At 41.3% G+C, this 27,052-nt stretch overlaps 1 protein-coding gene across 6 annotated transcripts in view; it reads right to left on the bottom strand.

Annotated features, from left to right (window-relative positions):
- The window catches only part of PTPRG (protein tyrosine phosphatase receptor type G), a 584,867-nt gene that overhangs the window by 109,164 nt on the left and 448,651 nt on the right, over window positions 1-27,052 (bottom strand). For 2 of the 6 annotated variants that reach the window (XM_073350970.1, XM_073350967.1), the window contains exons 9-12: window positions 11,288-11,472; window positions 9,038-9,146; window positions 5,833-5,882; window positions 2,358-3,147 (exon numbers count right to left, since the gene is read on the bottom strand). In XM_073350970.1, coding sequence (XP_073207071.1) covers window positions 2,358-3,147; window positions 5,833-5,882; window positions 9,038-9,146; window positions 11,288-11,472 — 1,134 coding nt within the window. Of the gene's footprint in view, window positions 1-2,357; window positions 3,286-5,832; window positions 5,883-9,037; window positions 9,147-11,287; window positions 11,473-27,052 lie in introns of all 6 variants that reach the window. The other 4 variants (XM_073350965.1, XM_073350966.1, XM_073350968.1 and 1 more) reach the window with 3 other exon arrangements.

The following is a 27,052-nucleotide window of genomic DNA, read 5'->3' as shown; positions in this document are numbered from 1 at the left end:
GTTTGTGACAAATCCTCTGGTGTTATTAGAGACTAACATTTCCCCCTCAGAGCTCAGGGACAGAAAAGGGGACTCTACCTTAGGAAAATGGTGTGAATTGGCCCTTAAAGGTCTTTGCATGTCCCTCAAGGTTCACCTTCATATTTCCTCTTCTGCAGATTCAAGAATCTAGGAGCTTAACACCATCTGCCTATGAAGTTGAAAAGAAGCTAGACCTCCCCCTGTTCTTGAACGAATTTGTCGGTGATGCCACCAGAGACTCAATTAAGATTCCAGCCTGGGAGATGGCAGGAAACTTTGTCACTCATCACTTCCCCTGGCTAAGACCAGGGTTGGGAGACTGTGGCTCTAAAGTCTGACTCACAGCCCTCTCCTTACAGATATCCTGAGTCAGAACATGAAGGACACAGCTGATCCCAAGATGTCACTTTCCTCACGCCAGCATGGAAAAACCTCAAACCATATTGGCTGCAACTTCTATAGGCTGATTGTCCTTTTCTTAAGTCTCCAGGAAGATCCATTACATGTTCTGTCTTTCCAGATAGCCCACAGACAACTTCCAAGTGAACAATGCCCACAGACCTGATAACTGATTAGCACAAGCCATGCCGGACTCTCTGTACTGCACCTGAGCGACTTCCTCTCCTCCCTCCTGAGATTCCTCGAGGCATATGGGCTCTCCGTGTGTCAGACAGAGTGGGAGCAAGCCATGTCAGACTAGTGAATCCTATCCATAATAAAATATGGCTGTGCATTAGCGTTTTCTCACCTTCCTCACAAACTGCAATGGGTCCCTTCTTTTCTTAACCCCCCCCCCCACTCACACCCCAGAAAAACTAATGTGATAACAAACCATATGTCCTCTGATGGACATCGGAGCCATCTGTCCATTTCCTCTCTCATTTACATTACACTGGCAGTAAGCCATCAGGCTCTTTGCTAAAGCTTGCACAAAGGACATGAAATTTGGACATTTGAGGAAATCAGGACATTAGGTACTGCTTACTAGGGGGAGGGAAGAACCCAATACCTCTATTCAAGAGGCAGATTTGCCTTCACAGAGCAAGCCACGTGGGCTCGAAGTGAGATTCCACTGTGCCCAATTCTTCTGACCTTGAGCTCTGACTCAGCACTGCAAAAGGCAGCCAGAGCGCACATGCTCATTCCCGACAAGAAGCAGACATGGCAAGGTGGGTCTTGCGGGCTGCCTACGCAAGTGTTTTAAAGCATGTATGGTGGGAAGAGCTGACTTTCAAGAAAACCACCATGTGAGACCATGGAGTAGAAGAAAGAAAGCTAGAAAATCAGCAGAGTCTGCATAAAAAAATGTCAGCCAAACCGGGGTTAGAGCATGACCGCTCCACTGCTGCTCGTCTGGTTTCTTGCAGAACAGTTCTGAGTTGCAGCATTCGAGTCGGATCAACAAACATCATTAAAGGTTGCGGCGGGGGGGGGGGGGGGGGTTGATTTTTTTAAAGTTAGCCGTGAAAATTGATTCTGAGCTGTAACTTAGCATAAAAGGTCTGGATTTTAATCTTTATAAATGTAAAAGAAATAAATATTTAAGATGCTTTTTCACAGTATTCTAACTCCACAACAGCTGGAAAAACAAAATTACTAAACATACTATAGCTCTGCAAAATAAACAGCGATTTTTAAAAACAAACAAACAAACAAACATAATTTTACAGTCACTCAGACAGTCATCTCATTGAAATCTCAGTGGGAGACCAAGGTAAACCCTGTAATTGGATCCACGTGATCCACATCCACCTGTGCAGAACCCCCTTAACTTCCATGGACTCTATGAAATACAAAGGGCCGTCTCTGTGGATCAGGCTGGAGGATTGAGGCCTGTGAGTGCGTGGTGAGAAAGAAGCCAGCCAGATATGCTGGACCTAAGCAGTGAAAACCTTATGCCTAAATAACTTCATACATATGTCACAAACTGCTTATGAAAAACAAATATTCATAAGACAGCGTCCATTGTTCAAAGATAATTTCACAGTTATAGGTAGCTATATTAATTTCTAACAACAAAACTCCTAAAGCAGCCAACCACATTGGAGGCTAATTTCTTGCCAAACTTCATTTTCCAGCTAGAAGCACATGTTTTTAATTGGATGCTGGGTCATTTCCTAACACAATAACCTCCCTCCCCTGGGTATCCCCTCGCCCCCCCAGAATTCTAACATCATTTGTGGGCTGAGTCCTGCACTGACTTACCCTATTGCTGCTAATGGGATCATGTGGGGTGTCAGTCAGTGAGGAATCTAGTCCCTATAACTTTTTCAACGGGATTTTGAAATAAGGCAGTAAACACAGCTCCCACTCATCCCTCCCCCAGGATCACTCACCTGGGTTAATGGTGATAAATCTGTTATCAGATGGATTTTCCTCTGGAAACCTGCGGTCGTTGGGAAAAGCTTTTCTTGATGTTGTCTCTGGTCCCTTTGGGATTTGCCCTACATAATGTTCATTTGTGAATGCTGGTGGCACTTGGGTGGAGGGCAGAGGTTGGGGCTGAGTGTCTGTTTCAGTAACCCTCTCTTCTTCAGGACTCTTATCTGTTGGGAAAATGTTTTGCTCTTGACCAGGTATGGTTTTATTTCCTTCCTCCTCTACAGTTCTATTAGGGGAAATGGTCGTTAGTGTGGTCTCAGTGTTATTTTGTACCTCGGCAGCCTCTGTCACTGCACTCTTCTCTTTCTTTTCCGAATCCTTTTCACCCTCTTCATCATGTTCCCTTTCGCCATCCTCACTTTCATTCTTCTCATCCTTTTCTCCTTCCTCTGCTCCTTCCTTGTCTTTTGTCAGAGCGGAATCACTGTCCGGTCCTGGGGAAGATAAAGCCTCAGGAGTTGTAAGCATTGGCCTAACTGACTGTTTGCTGGTAGAAGCAGCACTAGGAAGGCGGGTTGGCCACACAGTGCTAGGAAAGGAGGAAATACCGCCACCACTAAACCCAAGGCCAGCAAGCAACGTGCTGGTCACCACGGAGGCCACGGTTGCTTGGCTTCCACTGGATGAAGGTCCCATTCCGGTTGCCATTGAAACAAAGGAGAAAGGAAGACCAGAAGAAGTCCAGGTAGAAGATCCAGAACTGATGGGAGCCATGTCAGCTGAAGAAGCAGGAGAAGCTGTAGGCTTGAAGACACCACCAGAGGGGACAAGGGAAGAAAACACACCAGAGAGAGTGTCAGTAGGGGTACCTGATATGCTACCTCGGCTCTTTTTTCCTTTTGGTTTCTTTTTCTTTCCAAACACTCCATTCTGCCCATTATTCTGTTCAAATGAGACAAGTATATTTATACAATAATCTGGAGTAAAATCTACCCAGAAACAGCACAAGCACAAGCATTTAAAAAGTCACAAGGCAAACGACACAGATTATGTCAACCAAGCATGCTGGTGCGATCACAGACCACATACACATACTCAAGTTAGCTTTGATGTACCCATACTGTACAACCCCATGTGGGACCCTGGGTAGGTACCTGAGCAGCCATGCCACGGCTTCACCGCTGCTGTTCCTCGAGCTCGCTTTGATCTAGCTGGATCAAAGCAATCTTGAGTTACGTCTACACCAGCTGCAGTGACACCTCTGACTGCCGTGTCGACAGTCCCAAGAGAGGCAAACGTTCTTGCATTTGCCATTTCCAAACAACAATTACAGCAATATCTCATTACTCTTATCTTCGTTTTATACTCGACCTCTCCCCTTCCATAGCGACTTTTGAAGAACATTTCCTTTCGGGAGGTGGGGAGGGAGCATATTTTTAAAAAGTTTAATGACTTTCACTATGCCAGTTCTCGAAAACCGTAGACTAAAAAATGTTTAAAATGTGAAATCACGTACATTTCACCTTACAGTAAAAGCAGTGTTACAGCAGCTATTTGAATGTCCCTCATTTTGTTATAACAGGTCTGGTTCCTGCAATCAGATCCAAACATGTGGCATCCTTTGCTCTCACAAAGAGCCCTTGGGTCCTTCCATACAGATCTGATCGCAGGATCGGGGGACTCAGTTGCTATTCTTTCCTAATCTTGTTAGTTACCCTGCACAGGTTGGCGTTATTCTGCTAAGGTTTGGCACTATGGCACAGCTTGGCATCATCATCCGTCAAAAGATCTCAACTGAGACCCTGGCTGTGCACCCACACAGGGCAGTACAAGGGCATACAGGGCCTCCTTAGTGCCGGTACCCAACTCACTCTGCCCTCACAACTCACTGGCCAGCAGAGCCGGGGGTGGGGGTGTGAAGAGAGGGAGAGAGCAGCAAGCTGTACCAGAAAAAGGGCTGGCACAGTTTATTTCCCCAATGCAGCTAGAGGGAAGCAGGGGCTGAATTGTGACCCAGAGTTGCAGCTACTCGGGCTGTACTGCAAGGTGATCAGCAACCCTAACATGATCAACTTTGTACACATATGATCTATCCAGAATAAAACCTGGCTAAACGTTTGAAAACCATTAGATGAATTTCGCTTTTACGGTGGCTGCCTGTAGTGGTGATCACCCTAAAGATACTGAAGTTCGCTGATTTGTCCAAAGACACAGAACAATTCTGTGGAAGAGCTGGGATTAGAATTTAGTTCTGTGCTCAGGCCACTGGACCATGCTGCACTTACACTTCATGTTACCAGTTCACTCAACAAAAATAAAGTGGAGGTTATGCTGCAAATGCATTTATGAGGGACAGCAAACATGGGTAACATGGGCACTGATCTGAACCTTCACCCAACCCATAAAATGTCCATGACCCCAAATAATTTTAGAGTTTTAAAAGCTTAGTATATTTAGACATAATACTTCTGCATCCCTGTGCTACTCCTGGTTTCAGCCAGGCCAGGAAGTTGAAATGCTGCAGCAAAACAAGAAAGACTGCTCTCATGTTCTTTCTGACCCAGCTGCAATCACAAAGAAGTGGAGATCTCAAGGGAGAGTCTGTTCTTCTGAGATCTTGAGCTCAAACGTTAAATAAGCATCTGAACTTCTGGATACTTATCAATCTGAACCTCTATAGCTTTGAGAAATGTGCTTTTCTCTGGCATTCGCCGTTAGTCTCAGAGCTGGGCTGAAGAAGTAAAAGTTGGCAGCAGATTTTGTATATCTAGTACATCTCTACATTATCCCTGAAATATGTTAATCATTCTTGTTCAAGGTCTGTGTTACTGGGGTATTACCATTCAGAATGCGACTGAGTGAAACCAGAAACAAAGTACTTAGCCTAACTTCTCTAATTTGAATTCAGTCCCTAAATTTGATTGACATTACAGCACTGTACATAACTATGTTCTTTCAGAACTAAAACAGCATTTTTAAGTAGTGTAAAATATATTCGTTTATTGCACTTTCTGGGTTTTGGAATATGAAATTAGAAGAGCTGTTGAAAGTTCACCTTAGTTAATACTTACAGCCTCAAGTAACATGAAATAAAGAATTAAAATAAATAATTTTCTAAGGCCTAATTTACACAAAAGTAGGTATTTCCACAGTATTGGAAAACTGCAGATGCCACATGCCAAACCACTGCCTGGCTCCTATTGCATGAACCTCTGTTCATTTAGTTATTAAAAGAAATTAAGCATATTCTCAGTCATCATTAGGATTACATATTTTCTCTCCAAAGAAAGCTTACGGAATCATGAAGCTATAAAGCTATTCCATGTGTGGAGACAGGCAATTAAAACTTTTGCTCAGGATTTAAATAAAGTAACACCCTCCCAAATCACTACAGTAGATCTACAACATTACGCTGCCACCTGGTGGGTATTATGGCACAATTTACAACTGCTTTTACATTTGCTGCACTGATTTATGTCTACTACTTACCACTCCTGTTTTAACAATTCTGGTCCCCTCGAATATTCGAGTAGTGTTAGCTGGGAAACAAAGAAGGATAATATTTATGTGGGATATGAAGCTGAAAAAATGCAGTTATTCTTGCTAAACAATTTCTCTGAAATTAAAGGCGTCTAAAAATGTCAAAACCTTGAGAGCCATTGCTACTGATTATTCAACAAAAAAACAACACAGACTCCAACAAGAGACTGCTGAATTGGAATTAATTTGCAAACTGGACACCATTAACTTAGGCTTGAATAAAGACTGGGAGTGGATGTGTCATTACACAAAGTAAAACTATTTCCCCATGTTTATTTCCCTCCTACTGTTCCTCACACGGTCTTGTCAACTGCTGGAAACGGCCCACGATGATTATCACTACAAAAGGTTTTTCCCCTGCTCTTCTGCTGCTCACCTTACCTGATCTCTATCATTACAATGTATGGTAACACCCATTGTTTCATGTTCTGTGTATATAAAATCTCCCCACTGTATTTTCCACTGCATGCATCCGATGAAGTGAGCTGTAGCTCACGAAAACTTATGCTCAAATAAATTTGTTAGTCTCTAAGGCGCCACAAGTCCTCCTGTTCTTATTGCTACTGAGTGTGCCTAGGGATTGCTATAGAGGAAACAGTGGCTGGTGTGTAAGATGGTAACCACAGAGGAGTAAAAAAAATGTCTGAAGTGGCCTGATATGTACAACCAAATCCAAATTCTGGTCCCAACTACTCCAGCGTAAATTGAGAGTCAGGCCAACATTTTCAAGCTAAGGTGCCTGAAGTTATCCATCTAAATCCATATTAGTGCCTAAATATGGATTTACAAGCCTCATGTTAGCTACTCGGCTTTGAAAATGTTGGCCTTTGCCTACTGAGCCATAAAATATATGTTCTTACTCAACCACAAGTTAGGTGAAAATCTATGGCCCAGTTATGCAGCAGGTCAGACCAAATGATCATAATGTCTACTGACCTTAAAACATATTACATCGTTGTTCATCTCAATTTAGGCTGATATAAATGAAATCAGATTCCAGTCCCTGGTATTCAGAATTAATATTAGAGTGGCTAAATTTAAGGAACTGAGTTTGTTGTAAGCAATTATACATCCCTCAGTGACAGTGGGGGAGAAATGCATTCCAGGTTCATTTGTCATGCAACATGCTGTGTATTGTTTGTAATTAGGTACATGTTTATGGTTTGTTTAGAGTGTGTATGTGAGTGAGCAATGTTTCAAAATAAAACTTTAATAAAATACTTTAAAACACTGCCAGCCATCACGAAACAGGGTTTTTCTTATTTTCTTATTTATTTATAATGACTAGTTTATAAAGGGTGAAGGAAATATAAATTGTACGTCATCTGCTAGACAAATTAAATTACATATTAACCATCCCAATGTACTGTCCCGTCCCCCCCACCTCCCCACACACATCCCACCAATCTGAGTGTATCAGTTTAAACTTCTAGATGAATTCAGGCTAGCATTTGCATAAACAACCAAACAATGCCAACAAGCAAGATACAGTGTGATAAAACCTTCTGAGGAGTTATTTTAAAATTTAGATTCTGGAGCCAGTGTAAAATTGAAAGAACTTGCCCTACTTTTTTGGAGGTGGGGGGGAGTGGCTAAGGAGGGAAACACATCACCACCTGCCATTGCCATACTGGTGTGTGTATAGCCTCCATTATAGATCTCTTCATGTAATTGGGAAGCTGTCCAAAAGGCTCTTTTGCCTATAATCAAATGAGTATCATGGTCAAGTTTCCGCGGTTCAGTCTCTTTCACCCTTAGCTTAAAGAGCTGAGATGAAAGGTCCCCAGTACACAAACTTCTGATCCTGTTGGGCACTTAAAACAAAGACCAAAAGTCTCCCCTCAGATCCACAGAGAAGATCCAGGTGCTCAGATACCACAGTGAAGTGTACAGTATACATTTATTAGATACTAGATATGATAAAACCTCCCCCTCCACACTTGGGCTAGATGTGACACTTGCAGTGACAACATAATACTGGAGGTAGGATGATGTCCCGATTTTATAGGGACAGTCCAGATATTCGGGGCTCCGTTTTATATAGGCACCTCTTATCCCCCACCCCCATCTCCATATTTCACACTTGCTATCTGGTCACCCTAACCAGAGACAAAATCGGCACCTTCTGGATCTGAGATGTGAATCGTGACCATTGCCTGACTTTTCATAGACAGTTTCAGCTGTTAAGGATTATCAGATTATCAGAGGTTAGAAACCCCCATATTTCTCCAAAGGTCACCCTTAAAAATGTCTCTGTTAATTTAATGGATAACTTCTGACTCAAGTGACTTAACTCTTTGCTTTTTCTTATGACTTGGATTTATAATTTTTAAAAATTAAGTTGTATTCCTGGTCTCAGACTTATCACACTACTCAGAGTAATTGAAGCAGAAATGTATGAGAGCTGAGAGCTTGACAAACAATTTTTGTCACCAATTTAAACTATCTTGGTTTTGTTGATCAATGACACTGTGTTCAGGAGTAAGAATCTGTGCACATTGTTGTCTTGTAAGGTTGGGCCTTCCTTCATCCCATACAGACACTAACCAGACCTAATCCTTGCTACATGTGGATTACAGTAATTCTTATGATTCACAGCAGTGGGCTATGCTACCTTTGATTTATTTTTTTAATTAGGTAGCTAGAGGCTGATTTTAAATAAGGTTACATATATTTATATTCAGTCAGATTTCTAAAAGGCACTGACAAGCATGCTCTAAACTCAGATACAAAATTTAAACATAATTAAACAAAACAAAACAAACAAATTGGTACAATACCAACAAAGGATTCTCACAGCCATCAAAGCCAAGACCACACTCATCACAAATCTCCTCCTTCTGGAAAACCTGGGCTAATAAAAGGGACTTGCTATACGCTCCGGAGATCATCAAATCCAGGTTCTAAAGGATCACTCAGCGGGAGATGGAAAGTAATTATAGGAGTTGACAACCTATCACTGAGAAGAGTCTGCCAATGAGCCCTTCTCTTTTGAATGAATGTTCTGCTAACCTCAGCAGATCAGAGTTGGAAATTAGCACTGTTTATAACACCCAGACCCCTTGTAATATTATTCCGTGTACGCATTTTGGTCAGCAAAAGAATGTTAAGCAGGCGGAAAAAAATCACAATTTTAAACAGATGTTTTTTTTACCTTGAAAGAGCATTGTCTGGCTAAAGTCACTACGCATGTCATTTCGGCAAACTGCTTGAACTCTGAACAGATAAAGGATGTCAGGTGAGACATGGCTAATGATGGCTTTCTGTTTAAAAGAAATAGATATTATTCAGATTTGCCTCCCCAAAGGGCTCTCCATGATCAATCTGTACAATACAGAGCACTGTGCTAACACAGAACATTTAGGACAAGACTATTTCTAAAGGGCGACATTAACCCCTGTGCAGAGGTCCAGCTGCTGGCCCGCGCATCATGTAAGCTGCTAGACCTTAGCGCGACTTAAGTGGTGCACAGGGCTTGTGCTAGCTCTCTGCACAGGGGAGAATTTCCCCCATGATGCGTTAGTTACCACACTAACACACACGTTTGCGACTCCTCACTGCTCAAAAAACTGCGAGCAGGTTACTTGATCTTTTAAAAATTAAAATAAAAACATGTGGCGGGGGAGAAAAGGGTGTTTTCCATCAACCGGGATATGAACATACAGCTACCAACCACCATAGTATCTAGGCCAGGAGCTTTATTCTGCAGGGAACAGCAGGGATGATTGGGGCAATTTGCTGCATATGGTGCCCCCACATTGAATGGCTGCCCTGGGCTGGGAATCGCCTTCCAGTCCACCATCACCATTACAATGTGAGTATTTGAATATGCACATGGATGCTCTGGAGATGCTGCCAGGCTACCCAGCCATTCATTCACTCTCTGTGTGCTCCCTGATCTCCTTTTTGCCAGCAATTGCTCCTCTCTGGGCCTTGCAGCAGAGGAAGTTAACAGCACTGAGTATCAGTGTAGGTCATTTGCAAGGCCAGTGCACTATCTTCTAGTCTAGTTTCAAATGTCTCAAGCAATTGGACTTCCCAATTTCTTCTGCCACAGTGCAAGTACTTTGACAGTAAATTATATTTCACTGTCAAACGATGTTTTTCTGCCATGCCTCTCTCTTGGCCCTAATCTAAACTTTGGCTGAATCCTTTACCTCCTCCTTTACCCCTTTTCCAGAGCTGGGTTTACTGCCATTCACTTCAAGCTATCACTTCATTGAATTCCCTGCATATTTCGTTATTTTTATATAAAAAAGACACTGTATTTGTGCCCAAATTGTCCCTGCTGTTTAATGTACTCCATTCTCATTACTGATGAAAAAAAATCTCCCTTAAGCATGTGACGTTATGACAAGAGAGAGGTTACAATACATCACAACCTTCATAACCTTGAGTGTCTTTCAATAGATTCCTCTCTGATTTCATGAAGTACATCAATCCCTAATGTGACCTAGATAACAATGTCTAGTGGGGGAAATTGAAAATATAAATGGAAATGAAGTAAAAGAATCTTCATCTGAAAGAGTAAGAGAAGTATTATTCTATAACTGATTGAATGGGCCCAGAGGACTGTGTATTTGAAAAAAAATAACACTCATTAGAAATTTCTCTCAGTGCTCTTGCATTTTCATGTGCATATACAATTACTGATTTCCTTATTCCAGAGACTTCCTTTGATTAACAATAAACGGAGGCCTTTCAAACCTGAATATATAACTTTGATTTTATATGCAAAGAATGTTAAAGACTAGTACAGTATTTGCTTCCACTTGGACAAGAATGACAAACAGATCCAATCGTAAATGGAGCTGGTGGATTGGTATTTTCCACATTCACCTGAACTGTTCTGCCCTTCCCTCTATTATCTCACCAGCAGAGAAATCTATGTGGAAAAGGCACACTTCCTTTTTTCCACTGCAGCCTGGGCCACTGCATCCCCAGCTCCCAGGCCGGGATCTTGCAAACCCTACCAGGGACAGTCCCAATAGTCTTCAATGGGCTATGCACAGTGGGAAGCACTAGTCCAGTAACAGATTTTGCATGATCAGTCCTTACTGTGAAAACAGCAAGTTGCACATAAGCCAAAAAGGTTTTCAGAGTGAGTGGAGCTGGTTCCCAAGCCAGCTAGTTTTCAACAGTCGTATATAAAAAAATACCTGCCTACCCATTTCCCTTTGTGCCCACCATGTGAACGATAAATTAACCCTCTGGTATACTGGGTGATGTGCTACATAGAATTCAACTAGCAAGGAATATGTGAAAAGCAATCCACTGCGATTTACAAAAATAACCCTTCATTTCAATATAACAAATGTTTTTGTACCCCACCTTCTCCTATTGAGGAAAGTACAGTGTAAGGCTAGCTTAAGACTAAGGTCAATTGCTGATGCTGTAGTTTTACCAGGTCCTTGTCACTGTCCTTGGTGAAAGTCTTCTCTTTTTCATCTTCATTTTTAGCCCAGCTGTAGGAGATCATGTAGTTCATAACGGGAGGGTGGTAGATGATCTCTGGTTGGTTCCAAGTTACTAGCAAAGCTGTTCTGTTCACAGGCTGCACTTTCATGTTGACCGGGGGAGTACTGCAAACTAAACAAAAGGGATCAGATATGAAGCTCTCCTGAAGAACAGAGAGAAACTGAATAGGAGAATAATTGCATTTAACATTAAAAAGCCAGATTTTTGACACACTTACCCAAGCTCTATAATATCTTACTCTATGTTACACTGAAACCAATGGGATTTTAACCACTTGCAGTTGCTTTCCTGTGCCAAGTGCAGGAAAAGGATAACAGACAATAGGGCCCATTACGTCTGTGGCTTTGGGCAAGTTGCTTAGGCCCAATTATTTATTTTACAAATGAGCACAAAATCTTCACTCCCCGGATGGGCCTACAAAGCCCGCCCTCTGCACGTTGAGAGTTCTGCACACCCACAAGTGCTCAGTGCACTTTTAAACCGTTGGGTCTTAATTTCCCTGTGCAACTTTCCTGTATTATAATTGCCTGATGCCTAAAATGGGAGCAATAATTCTTCCCTGCCTCACACGGTGCTGGGAGAATTAGCTAACGTTTGCTAAACACTTTGAAGATCCAATGCCCTATATCAGATCTAAGAGTTATTACTGGGACACTATATGGTTTCTTTTTTATGCCCAGTAGTGCATAATAAACTAAGGATATTTTATACTCTTCTTCACCTGCTTTGCAGGGAAACATAGACATTGCTTGTCATTCAAATGTCACAAAAGGAAGAAAGGGCATGTCAGTAACCAGGCACATAGCTCTTTGGCTGATGCTTCCTAGCTGGTTTCTGGGAGGAACGCTGTGTGGAACTGACAGGTTTCAGAGTAGCAGCCCTGTTAGTCTGTATTCGCAAAAAGAAAAGGAGTACTTCTGGCACCTTAGAGACTAACAAATTTATTTGAGCATGCTCAGGGGTCGCAGAGCATGCTCAAATAAATTGGTTAGTCTCTAAGGTGCCACAAGTACTCCTTTTCTTTGTGTGGAACTGTTGACTGACTCCTGCTGCCTCGCTCTGGAAGCTGTGGCTTTCTAATCCCACCTCAGATATAAAGAAGGTAGAAGTTGCTCTCTGGCCAGAGTGTGCTAGGATTTGAGGGGGGAATGTCCAGGAGGGAAACCCTAGGAATGGCCTAGCTTGAGCTGAACTGCTCATTATTTCAGCTGCCTACAAAAGAGGAGGACGGGGTATGGGCACTGACCCTGGGTATGCTCTATGCTGGTATGCACTCAAGAGCTCAGCCCATTCAGGATAACTCAAAAAAATATTGGTCTAATAACTGAAATGTAAAGGCGTATGAATGGAGAACACTAGATGGCACTAATATGCTGTCTATAAAGTACATACTGGTCTCCCGCTATAAGGGCTATATATTTTCCCAAGCTTTTAAAAGAGTCGTGATTAAAATATATAATTCAGGACAAATTCTCACACCCTCTTTCCAAATATAACCCTTGAGCCACAAAGAATTGCATGCTACAGTACCTCAATACACTCAGCAGGGACTAAGGATCTGGCCTTTGCTGACAGGAAAGGCTCAGGGTGTCACCCAGACCACTAAGTCTGTGCACTGTTTCCAATATTATCCTTCCCACTTCCACTTTCCACAACAAGTGAAAACACACCCATCTTAACTTGGCTCCCTGAGCGTACACATACAAACAATTGACTCCTGAAGAATCGCAGTTGCACTGGGGAGAAAATGAAGTCTATTTCCAGCTCTGGGTTTCCTGTCTGGCCATGTCACGTGCTGCTGCATCACCAAACACCCGTGCTTTATCCAGAAAAACATGCTGCAAATGGCTAAACACGTGCATCTCCAGTATTTCCAGTGTGATGGACCTGTTAAATGTATCCTGTGCATTTGTCACCCTCGCTTTATAACAAACGGGTGCAAAATGAGAGAACAGAATCTTCTTGTCTTTGCGAGATACGCTTGTGAAGCAATTGATGTGTAGCAGTAGACTTTCCCCCTGCAAAAGAAACTGGCAAGTCAAACTCGTGGCCGTTTCAAGTGTAATTTACCTATTTGCAAATGTCCTGATTACTCTGAACGGAGGTGGCCAAAACTGCAGCCTACCACCGGCAATGACACTTCCAGAAACCCCAATTAGGACACCACTAAGTCACTGTTCCCAAGAAACAGCTCCTCTCTCTCACCCTTGGCCTCTGTCTCTCTCCTCTGAGCGTACTGCCTGTTTCTCTCTCCTACTTGTGCTCTGTTCTTTCAACACTTAGCCCTACAGCGTGAGCCAGTGGCTGCATGGGGCTCATGTTCCGTCTACCTAGTGTGGGCTAGTTTAGGTGGGGGCCGAGGCATTAACTTTCCCTTTTTGCAGCACAGGCACCTCCGGTAGGTTTGACTCTATCCAGTGTCCAATGGAGCCATCTAGTTCTCTCCAGAGAAAAAGAGAGCACTTAACCCATACAGTCCCCTTGACGATACTTGCTTTATCGTTCCATTCCATTCAAAGTCTTTTGGAACTGGGGGCAAGCTTAGACCTTGGGAGCTTGTGTCAATCAGCAGCAAACACACTATCCAGTTAAGTAGTGGCTAGTCTCAAAAGAAGCCCATCCAGGCCTCCTTGGAGTTTGTTTTACTGCAGCAAGGATTGATTTAAAAAGCAATTCTCCAGTAATCATCACAGGAGACATAAAATAAAGGGACAACAGCCTGAATAGGCCCCAAATACTTGTAATGTCCCTCTAGCTTTTGTTGACTCCTCATTTAGAGACTTGTGCCTAAGAGCCTGACAGTGATCCTGCAGCCACTCTGTGTACAGAGCTGACATTGTTTCCAATGTTGTGAACCTGAACCCTGATCCAGTTAAGCATAGTGCGTGGCTGTAATCGCTCTAATGCCATTGCTGATTTCACTAACACATGTGATAAAAGACTCCGCTGGATCGGGCCATGGAATGGTTGGAAGATCAGGGTCCAGGCCCGCTATAAGGATACTGAATCCATAATGCTGCTATTTCACAGTAAAGAATATTCACAAAGTTTATGATTTAATAGGACTTTGTTCCAATTATTCTGGGGCACAAGGGAAGAATGTGTTATGATTATGTACTAACTAGCATTTTCTATTCAGCTTCTATTTTGAGGGTTTCTGGATTGATGAATGGGCAAAACAGGATTTTTCCCCCTTCTTGTTTACAAAATGAAACATATGGTTTATTAATTTAACCAAACCTGTTCAGGAAACAATGGAATCAAAAACATTTCATCTGATAATTCAATCTGATGATTTAATTAGAACAGAACATAATAATGTAACAAGTGTCTGAAAGGAGAGAAAAAGTACATGATTTGACTGTTTATAAAACTATCTGCATTTTCTAGAGAGCCAATTTTCCTTTCCATATTGTGCGTGTCTTGGATTTTAGGAAGGAGAAGATTCACAGATTCTGGGTTTTTTTAAACCATATTTTAGGATGCTAAAGAGCCCTTACTGATTTTGCAAAGTGTAAAGCTGAAGGACAAATACAAATACAGAGAGGAGATGGGGAAAAATGTTTGTATGTTACTCTGCATTGAAACAGAATACATGGAAAAGAAACAAGATTTTTTCAGGCTAAATGAGCAAACAAGCCAGTGAATTGATGATTTCTTTAAAAAAAGCCATTTGACATTGAAATAACAGATCTCAGCTGTTTTAAGAGAAAATATTACCATGCCTTTCCTTCAAATTCAGCCATAATTATGATTTATATTACCATAGCACCCAAGAGCCACAGTCATGGCATCCGATGAAGTGAGCTGTAGCTCACGAAAGCTCATGCTCAAATAAATTGGTTAGTCTCTAAGGTGCCACAAGTACTCCTGTTCTTCTTGCGGATACAGACTAACACGGCTGCTCCTCTGAAACCAGTCATGGACTGGGATCCCATTGTGCTAGGCGCCGTACTGACACAGAAGAAAAGATGTGTCCCATCCCATAGATCTTACAATCCAAGTATAAGACAAGAGACAGACAGACAGACGGGGAAGGCAAAGTAACAATGAGACAATATTGGTCAGCATGATAGGCAGTGATAAAGAGAGTATTAGGTCTTGGAATTGTTACAACACAAAACCACCACAGCCAGTCCTCATTTCAGGACAAATGTATCCTATATGGCTCCCAGCAAAGTAGTACCTGAGCACCTGACAGTCTATAATGCAACACCCCTCACAAAACCCCATGAAGTAGGCTGTGTTATTATTCACAGTTTACAGAAGGGGAACGGAGGCGCAGAGAGGCTAAGTGATGTGCCCGAGGTTACATGGGAAGTCTGTGGTGAAGCCGGGAATCAAAGTCATGTCTTCCAAGTTCTCGGCTATTACCCTAACTGGACCATCTCTTCCTCTCTGGGCTGGTGCAACAAGAACAAACAGAAATAGTGTCTGCCTTCTGTGTCCCCTGCAAAAGGGCAGTAGGAGGAGGATGACGGGGAGTCGCTCTAAGGGAAGGAGCTGTGAGTGCACTTGGCTGCTCTGAACTAAAACACTGTGCAACCTCAGCTGACGTCTAGAGCTGATGGCAGCATTTGTGGTGGTTTCCTGGGGACTAGACACAGCCTCTACACTGCAGATCATGGCCCCCCTGAGAAAAATGAGGTTTACGGCTGGCCTCCTTCCCCTAGCTTTCACTGAACTATGGAGAGATCCTGCTTTCCCCTTTCACTCTCAGGGGGAGTTCTGTAAATGTCCTCTGTCCACCCTTGCACACCACCACAGCAAAGCACAACACAGTCATATGCTTAATCTACAGCACCAGCCAGGTCAGCCACACAACAGAGAATTATTTCCTTCATATTAAAAGCATTCAAATGGTCTGGAACAAATACAATTAATGTAACATCTCCACACTCATCTCTCCCTTCATTTGATTTCTGTGTTGTATTTGGCTATGCAACCTCTCTGGGACTTTCCTTACTAAATCCCCATAGAGCCTAATCCAGAGGTCATGGCAGCCCTCCTCTGTAACTCTGAAGATGCACCTGATTTAGCAGGAATAAGGCACTGATGTAAGACATACCTATGACTAACTATATAATATACGTGGTCACGCAGTGTGCTAGAAAGGTTTTAGCAGACGAAGTTTGGAATAGGCACCTTATTCACAGGTAGTGACATATGAAGTTCTACCCTGATAAAATTTCTATGCCACACTGCACCAGCCTGCATTTTGCTTACGATAGCCGTGTTACTGAAAAGCTATTTAAGGAATGTTTTAAAACTTGCATTGAGTTTATTTCTTGTATCGCTTCCTCTTGTAAAGCCAGATGCCTTATACTTTGTCTTGGTGGAATTTGATTTTTATAATTTTGTCAGATAATATAAAAGTTTATTTTTAAGCATTTGTTTTTATTGATTTCAGTTTTCAGAGCCCCCCCGATTTTTATAATTTAATTTTTCGCAGTTGGGGAAAGTTAGGGTGTGTGTGTCAGACAATGAGGAGGTCAGAGAATTTAATGACAGTAGATGCTGAGATTCAAAAAGTTAAACTTTATGACCATTAAAACACAAATTGTCAACACTGCGTGTCAAAATATAGAAAGCAAATAGTCTTAAACTCCAATAAGCTCTCAAGCAGCGTTTTTCTTACTTTGCCTGTCTGTAAATTTGGATCATCATCACTGGAATTTTTTTTCTCAGTTTTTGTGTGTACAATGAAATTGAGGGTTATAGACTTTTCATGATAAAAATCGAATCCTTCCAAGCCTACTTGTACTATGAATCCAACAGTACAGGGCTGAGAGAGATCCATCAAAACCTAGAAATGTTCTAAGTTAGCTTTTCTATGCATAAAAATGTCACCACTATTATTTCTGGATGTACTGTGTCCTCTTTTGGGAAGCTGGGAATCTCCTCCTTCCCAAAGGCATAAATCGCGGTTTCTATTGCTGCAGAACTGGGACATATTGCATGTTAAAGTCATGACATTTTTGTGCACAGAAAAGCCAGGGCTGGTGAAGAACGCAATCTTGCCTGTGCAAGGAAGGAGAGTCCTTGGGCAAGGGGACTTTTGAAGGAAATTCACAAGTGGATGGAGGAAAGGAGACATTTCTGAATCAAAATGATTTTAAAAACCCGGAGTGCATCAAAGCTGCTCAGAGGTTTGGTATGTTAGAATAAATCCTGCGGAGATGGATTAGCGGGCAGAGACCAAATGAAGTGCTACAAGACAAGGAATACATTTATTTTTCACATGGCTCTGCCGTTTAGAACCTAAATATTACCTCATCCTAAGTGGCATATTATACACGTGACTATCAATAGATACATGACTACTTGTCTGTTACCGAATCACTGATAACTCGGAAGAAAATCATCTTGAATGCTTATGGATCAATGTCCTAACAGATAAAGCACAAGATGGGGTATTAGTTGGTGTCTGCTACAGGCCACAAAATCATATTAGGGATCAGCATGACCAGCACATTATGCACCTGGCTACACTGTGTAGGAGAAATACAGTGTGATCACTGGGGACTTCAATTTGAGTGACGTATGCTGGAAGGCTCATGCTGCCAGTACTAAACATCATTGGAATTCCTAAACATCAGAGATGATAATTTCCTACCTTAAGAAGTGTGCAACTAACATGACAGAATTCTATATTAGGCCTCATCTTGACAGATAAAGAGGAACTGATCACAGAACTAAAAAATAATGGTAAGTTAGGTACGAGTATCATGACTTGATCAAATTTAAATGTGCAAACAGAATTAAGTCCAGACCAGTTTTATATATATATAAATATATGCATATATATACACATGTATAGATACACACACACACACACATGCTTTAAAAGGGCCAATTTCACAAAGCAGAAAACAACTATGAGCCAAATCATCTGGGAGGAAGAATTTAGTCAGTAAAATGCGAATGATTTTGGAATATTTTATTGGATGCCCCAAAACCACCATTGAGGAAGAAGGCCATACTACTTGGTTTAGTGGAGAAGTGAAGATAGTCGATACAAAATTAAAAAATAATATACAGCAAATGGAAGAAAAGGGAAGTTGATAGCAATGAATATAGGTCAGAAGCTAAGAACTGTAGAAAATTGATAATCGAAGCAAAGGGGCAAGGAGAAATCTATGACTGGCAGAGTTAAGAACAATAAGAAGGAGTTTTTAAAAATATATTAGGAACAAATATTAGGAATATTAGGAACAAAAAGAACCCAACAATGGTATTGGTCCATTACTAGGTGGAAATGGTAGAATTATCAATAATAATGCGGAAAAGACAGAAGTGTTCAATAAATATTTCTGTTCTGTATTTGGGGGAAAACAAATGACATAGTCATAGCATATGATAACACTTTTTCCATCCCACTATTATTCCTGGAGGATGAAAAATAGCAGCTACTAAAGTTACACATGTTAAAATCAGCAGATTAAGATGACTTGCATTCAAAAGCTTTAAAAGAGTTGGCCAAGGAGCTTGCTGGACCATTAATGCTGATGTTCAATAAGCCTTGGAACACTGGGGAAGTTCCCAAAGACTGGTAGAAAACTAATGTTGTGCCAATATTTAAAAAGGGTAAACAGGATGACCTGGGTAATTAGAAGCCTGTCAGTCTGACATCGATCCCAGGCAAGATAATGAAGTGGCTGAAACGGAACTTGATTAATAAAGAATTAAAGAAGGTAATATAATTAATGCCAGTCAGCATAGGTTTATGGAAAATAGATCCTGTCAAACTCACTTGATTTTTTTTATGCAATTACAAGTTTGCTTAATAAAGGCAATAGTGTTGATTGTTGATAAAATATACTTAGACATTTGACTTGGTACTGCATGACATTTTGATTAAAAATAAGAAAGATATAAAATTAATGTGGCACACAGTAAATGGACTAAAAGATGGCTAGGTATCAAAATGTAATTGTAAATGGGGAACTATCATCGAACAGGTGTGTTTCCAGGGGGAGCCCCGTGGGGATCATCTCTTGGCCCTACACTATTTATCATTTTTATTAATGTCCTTGAAGAAAATACAAAATCACTGATAAAGTTTGCAGAGGACACAAAAATTGGGGAAGTGGTAAATAATGAAGAGGACAGGGCACTGATTCAGAGCAATCTGTATCACCTGGTAAGCTGGGCTCAAGCAAATATGTGTTTTAATATGGCTAAATGTAAATGAATACATCTAGGAACAAAGAATGAAGGCCACACTCACAGAATGGGGGACTCTCTCCTGGGAAGCAGTGACTCTGAAAAAGATTTGGGAGTCATGGTGGAGAATCAGTTGAACATGAGTTCTTAATCTGATGCTGTGTCAAAAAGGGCTAATGCAATCCTTGGATGGAGCAAAAGTAAGGAGCAAAGTCCCAGGGTCTGTGTCTTGGGGTGGCTAGAGCCATGGTTTGCCTTAATCCAGTTCTGGGTGGGGGAGCCCCAGATCTGTAGCAAGAAAGTGAGGCCCTGCTCAGCCCTGCTCTTCTCCCTGCTGAGGAGGAAATCGTGTGCATGGATAGGGCTGCAAAGGAAAAGTGGTCCCATGCTGCACTAGGGAGAGGGAGCTACTTGGGCAGCAGTGGGTGTGAGGAGACCAGCAGAGGAGTAACAGCTACGTCACTGTGGGTCTCTCTTCTCCTTCCCTCCCCAGAAGGCTGGGAAAGGGCAGGGGGCTGCCATGCTATCTGGGAGCCGGAGGGATGGTTCTTTTCCTCTCTCCCTGGTGTCTGGGAGGAGTGGGAGCAGCCGGTCGGCAGGACAGAGCAGCTGTTGTTGTCATGGCAGAACAGCAGACGGAGGTATCAGAACGTTTGTTCTGGCTGATTTCTGACAGGCCTGATAACATTATTATTGATGTTTGTGCTATCCGATCAATAGTTCCAACTAGGGCTGTCAATTGATTAAAAAAATGAATAGCGATTAATCGTGCTGTTAAACAATAATAGAATACCATTTATTTAAATATTTTTGGGTGCTTTCTACATTTTCAAATTTACTGAGTTCAATTACAACACAGAATACAATGCTCATTTTATGCTTATTTTTATTACAAATATTTGCAGTGTAAAAACAAAAGAAATAGTATTTTCCACTTCACCTCATACAAGTACTGTAGCGCAATCTCTTTATCATGAAAGTTGAATTTACAAATGTAGAATTATGTACATAAAACCCTGCATTCAAAAATAAAACAATATAAAACTTTAGAGCCTACAAGTCCACTCAGTCCTATTTCAGTCAATCAGTCAGACAAACAAGTTGGGTTACAATTTGCAGGAGATAATGCTGCCTGCTTCTTGTTTACAATATCACCTCAAAGTGAGAACAGGCGTTCGCATGGCACTGTTGTAGCTGGCATCACAAGATATTTACATGCCAGATGCACTAAAGATTCATATGTCCCTTCATGCTTCAACTACCATTCCTGAGGACGTGCGTCCTTGCTGATGAAGGATTCTGCTCGATAACAATCCAAAGCAGGACAGACCGACGCATTTTCATTTTCATCATCTGAGCCAGATGCCACCAGCTGAAAGCTGATTTTCTTTTTTTGTGGTTTGGGTTCTGTAGTTTCCGCATCAGTGTGTTGCTCTTTTAAGACTCTGAAAGCATGCTCCACACCTTGTCCCTCTCAGATTTTGGACGGCACTTCTTGAATCCTGGGTTGAGTGCTGCGGCTATTTTTAGAAATCTCACATTGGTACCTTCTTTGCGTTTTGTCAAATCTGCTGTGAAAGTGTTCTTAAAGGGAACATGTGCTGGGTCATCATCTGAGACTGCTATAACATGAAATACATGGAAGAATGGGGGTAAAACAGAACAGGAGACATACAATTCTCCCCCAAGGAGTTCAGTCACAAATTTAATTAACGCATTATTTTTTTAACGAGCGTCATCAGCATGGACGCATGTCCTGTGGAATAGTGGCCGAAGCATGAAAGGACATACAAATGTTTAGCATATCTGGCACGTAAATACCTAGCAATGCCAGCTAGAAAAGTGCCATGTCTGTGCTCATTTTCAGGTGACATTGTAAATAAGAAGCAGGCAGCAGCATCTCCCATAAATGTAAAAAAAAAACTTGTTTGTCTTAGCAATTGGCTGATCAAAAAGTAGGACTGAGTGGATTTGTAGGCTGTAAAGTTTTACATTGTTTGTTTTTGAGTACAGGTATGTAACAAAAAAAACTACATTTGTAAGTTGCACTTTCACAATAAAGAGATTGCACTACAGTACTTGTATGAGGTGAATTGAAAAATACGATTTATTTTGTTTATCATTTTTACAGCGCAATTATTTGTGATAAAAAATAATAATATAAAGTGAGCCCTGTACATTTTGTATTCTGTGTTGTAATATAAATCAATATATTTGAAAATGTAGAAAAACATCCAAAATATTTAATACATTTCAATTGGTATTCTATTGTTTACCAGTGTGATTAATCGTGATTAATTTTTTTTATCGTGATTACTTTTTTTGAGTTAATCGCACTAGTTAACTGCAATTAATAGACAGTCCTAGTTTCAACCTGTCGCTCTGACCAGGAGAAACATGTCTACAAACAATACAGAAATCAAGCACATTTTAAAGACTAACCAGGAAGTGGGCAAATATGAAACCTGCATATTCTGTCTCCTAACAACCCCTTCCTCCAACTTTATATAACCCATGCAATGTATCAGAATGATTCAATCTAAGTAAAACATACTGCAAACACAAAATCCACACACACTGCATGTATTGAACGGACAGTATCATAGCAATGGAAGTAATAAAGGGCCAGATTCTGCTTCCTTGCATTGGCATCACTCAGGAGTAACTCAACAGAAATACTGTAGTATATAGCTGGGGTGAGACCAGAATGAGACCCATAGGAAACACCACCATGCTTTTTGCTATCTGATTCATTCTCTGTCCTGGAATGGTGTGTTGCCTACACTAAGGAAAAGAGACAGGTTATGAGGATCATACATAGAGGAAACACAGGCTTAAATACACGGAAGAGCTCTAAGAGGCAGATTTACAACTTCCCTGCCACTTTTCTTTTACTGAATGTCTGTAACACTCAGCTATGTTTTAAGTTCATGTTGTTAACTGCTGTGATCCTTGTAAGCACCATTATTAATACATACGAATAATCACTTTTAGAGACACACACTTTTATCCTTTACCTTTGCCTGCACTTTGCTAGCAGGCGTCTACAGGTTACAGAGTGCACAGTACTCGCAAATAATTGTGTTGATCTACTTCAGTGTACAGGCAGACTGTATCTAGGAGACAGACTATTTATCTTCTCTGCTCTTACCTTTGACTATGCTTCAAACAAACAAGGTTGTTCCTTATGCTTAAGAAGCATGGACAAAACCTTGTGTTGTCTGATGCTCCATGTGAAACAAAGGCATCCCGCTGGTGACTGGGTAGGTAAAATGCTCTTACAGAATTTCCCATTTAAGAAGCTTTGGGAAGCCAAGTTTTTGCCCCATCTGCTGATGGCCCATTTCCTGAGGTGAATATTTAACTAGCATCTGGGGTGCAATTTGATTCATTCCTGTGTGGATTTCTTTGTAGTATTTGAGTTTCCATGGCATCACTGCAACAAATCCTATTTTACTGAAAGGCAGAAACTGTGGTGTGTTTTCTCCCCACAAATGTTTCATCTCTCTCTCTCTCTCACACACACACGGGTTTGTACACTGTAGGCCAAATCCAGCGAGTATCAATCAACACAATTCCCCTGAGCTCAGCACAGTTATGCCAGTCTACACCAGCTGAAGATCTGAACTACAATCTCTGTGTATATATTATACACTACAGATACACATAGCATATACATAGTACAATACTTACCTTTAAAATGTATACCTACGTCTACTTAGATCTATGTATTTATATATTTGTACGGTATATTTGGTATATAGCGAAACAGGTGTGATCAAGTGCAGAGACACATACGGCGTCAATGCTGGCACAAAGAAGGATTTTTTAGAGAAGGGAAATACCTGCAGCATTAACAAGGGTCATCCATTTAAACCTTCTGATGCATGGCAGCCACCTCGCAGGCAACAGTTCGGCCAACTTGTGCATCACACTCTTTTGGAACATGTGGGCACAAGCATAGTGAGACAAGAGTCTATGCACAATATTATGTGCCTGTAGGATGCCCTGTTCAGAATGGCAAATTAGCTCCTCACTTATCTTATGATCTTTTCATTCAGGGAATGTATCATGACTCCTCTTGGTCTGAACTGTAGGAAATTTTGAGATTAATGATAAATGTTTTCAAGGGCCAAATGGCTGGCCTAGTAGAGGCACACAGCCATACCAGTACAGGAGTGACCTAGAAAACTAATTCCTAGGGAGCATCACAAGGGGGCTAACTAGCATCATTCTAAAACAGGTGAAGAGGAATGCGTGTGTGCGTGATGTCAGTGCAGCTGTAAAATGAAATGTGATGGACAAACCCAGGAATTTACTTAAACTGGCCCAGTAAGTAAGCTTTGACTGGCTGATAGCGAGAGTTCCTAGTTAGGATGGGGTGGCTGCTGGAGGCGTGTGTGAGGAAGGGAGACAGAAATCAGATATCTTTGCATCTCTCCAACCTATCAAATAATAGCAGTTTTTGGAAACCAAGTATGTTAAATGGTAGGAAGTCAAAGACACACATTACGAAGAGCTTTCCAACCCTTTCTGGGAAGCCCCCTGCATAGAACTGAATATAGCCTCCATCACCTGAGCACCTCCTAACACTGCAGTTAGGTAGGGGAAATGATCATCCGAAAGATGGAGTGACTTGCCAAAGATCTCTGTGGCAGAGCCAGAAACAGAGCCCCTGAGCATTAGTCCTGTTAACTGTGGTTTTATCGTGTTTTCTATGAAGGACAGATAAGCCTCATCTTGCTTCCACCAGAACAGGAGGTATATAATGGAAAACATCTCTTTACTCCTTGTGGAGTACATACAGCGCTCATTAGAATTAATAGGAGCTGTGCATTCATACCACTGGAGGATGCAATATGTACGGTGTTCCATTTTTTAACACTTTATTCATACCACTCTTTAAAAATAATCCCTGTCCATGCTCTAATCTCCAGAGCACCAGGCAAAGTTATGGTGCTTCATAAATGTTTATTAACCACTCACTCACTATCCATAGTGGTCACAGCAATGGAAACATCACACTAAACCAACACAAAACTAAGCCAGCAGGACACACCAAACTGGAAGGATACCAAGCAGCTTATTGACAGGTTTCAGAGTAACAGCCGTGTTAGTCTGTATTCGCAAAAAGAAAAGGAGGACTTGTGGCACCTTAGAGACTAACCAATTTATTTGAGCATAAGCTTTTGTGAGCTACAGCTCACTTCATCAGATGCATACTGTGGAAAATACAGAAGATGTTTTTATACACACAGACCATGAAAAAATGGGTGTTTATCACTACAAAAGGTTTTCTCTCCCCCCACCCCACACTCCTGCTGGTAGTAGCTTATCTAAAGTGATCACTCTCCTTACAATGTGTATGATAATCAAGGTGGGCCATTTCCAGCACAAATCCAGGTTCTCTCTCCCTCCCACCCCCCAATCCACTTTCCGGTTTGTAATAGCTTATCTAAAGCTATTACCAGCAGGAGAGTAGGGTGGGGGGAGAGAAAACCTTTTGTAGTGATAAACACCCACTTTTTCATGGTCTGTGTGTATAAAAACATCTTCTGTATTTTCCACAATATACATCCGATGAAGTGAGCTGTAGCTCACAAAAGCTTATGCTCAAATAAATTGGTTAGTCTCTAAGGTGCCACAAGTACTCTTCAAGCAGCTTATAAATTTTTGTAAGAAAAGTGGAGTATCTCCTTTTGAAAAGTGTCAGTTCCTAGTCTCACTTTGATCCCTCATCCTTTGTATTCTCTGTGTCTCAGATTTTGGGCTCCTTGGGGTGGGGGCAGGGCACGGTTTAACGTGTTTGCATAGTGCACACCTACAGGGCTATATAAATAGTAATACAAGGGCTGAAGAACTGCAATGCAAGATACTGATCAGGAAAAGCATGTCGGGTGGTAATGAGAAGATGCATGGAATTATCAGCTCACTGTCTGACATAACTTAGGAAAATGATTAGAATAGTTTAAATATTGAGATAACTAGGTTTATCTGCAAAGGAAAGAACAAGTAAGAGGTGATGTGGCTAAGGTATATGCAAATGTGAAGGGGCATAACAATGAAGGTGATCCCGCAAAGAAATTTGCAAAAGAATCTTAAAAACAAAAGGGAATGAACAGAAACTAAGAAAAAACCCTGCCTCTTAGGAAGTTTAAGAAAAACTTTTTTACCCAGAGTGCAATCAGTGGGTGGAACAGATTCTATAAAAGGCAGTAAGATTAGCTGCAACCGTGACCATATGGTAAGTGCACTGAAAATGATTCTTGCTCGTTTGCATTTTCCCTAACTAACGATAAGATGGGAGGAAATAAATAATGTTTTATCATTTTGTTGGTGATTTCAAGTTAAGATATTTGTAATATATAATTTTAAACCTGTATCTCTCACGTATGCTATGTTTCAGATAAAAGATTAGGTCTCTCAGGGGAGACAGAAATGAGCATTTAGGACTTGTTGCTATACAAGATTCTTTGTTTGCCTCAGACTTTTAATACAACTCCTAAAGAGAAGGAACCTTCCTGAGTGAGCGATTTCTTTGGAGCTGCAGAAAGAAATCAAGGGAACTGCTTGGTTGCCTTGAGGACTACATAAAACACTGGCACTTAAAAAGGAAAAACAAATTATTCTTCTTGTAGCTCTAGTCCCATCCATATGGAGGACTCTATTCCAGTCCGGCTTGAAGCAATTCCTTGGAAACTCTGCAGCTAATGAAATCCTTTTGTATGACATCCATCCATCTAGCCTGAGGTCTTCCAACCTTTCTCTCACTTTGCACTTTAAACTTTTACACCCTGTTTCCTATATATTGTTTCGATCTTCTTTTCACGTGCGTAAATCATCTAAGCCTGGGTTCCCTCAGCATTTCCATCATTGGTGCCACCTTCACAATTTCCCTAATTTGTTTGTTACGAACATGGTTCATCTTTGTAACTCCAAGCATCCATATCTTAACATTTTCATTTCCACTGTATTGAAGATCTGCTCCTGTCTATTCCTCAGTGCCAAGCACTCAGAACCACACACAATTGCAGGCCTAATTACCATCTAGTAGACCTTACTTTCCAACATGATAAGCATTCTCCTATCGCAGATCACTGCTCTCACCTATCTCCTTTAATTAATGCCCTTCCTGTCCTGCTTAGGAGTTCACCATTGAGATCACCATTCTCCTGTACTATTGAACTTGAACTTTTCTACCTTTGGTAGTGGCTGGCCACCCAGACTTACAGTCTCGTTATCTTCCCACAAGACAGCATCAAATCTACAGACCAGAGACTCCGTTTTATTCCTGATGATTTTCATTCCAAAAGAAAAATAAAGCATAGGGCACAAACAGAGGCACTCCTCGATTTTACAACATTCAACTTGCGACGAACGGAACTTACGATGTTTCTGAATCGACACCCTGATTTGACTTACGACAATTGGTTTCGACTTTATGATGCTCGGTCCCACAATGGAGTGGATTGCGGTTCTGAGTTACAATATTTCGACTTATGACACAATTTTCAAGAACCAATTG

Source organism: Lepidochelys kempii, chromosome 7 (genome assembly GCF_965140265.1).
Source record: "Lepidochelys kempii isolate rLepKem1 chromosome 7, rLepKem1.hap2, whole genome shotgun sequence".
Taxonomy (NCBI): domain Eukaryota; kingdom Metazoa; phylum Chordata; order Testudines; family Cheloniidae; genus Lepidochelys; species Lepidochelys kempii.
The sequence above is the reverse complement of the archived record's forward strand: the minus strand, read 5'-3'. Positions and strand labels throughout refer to the sequence as shown.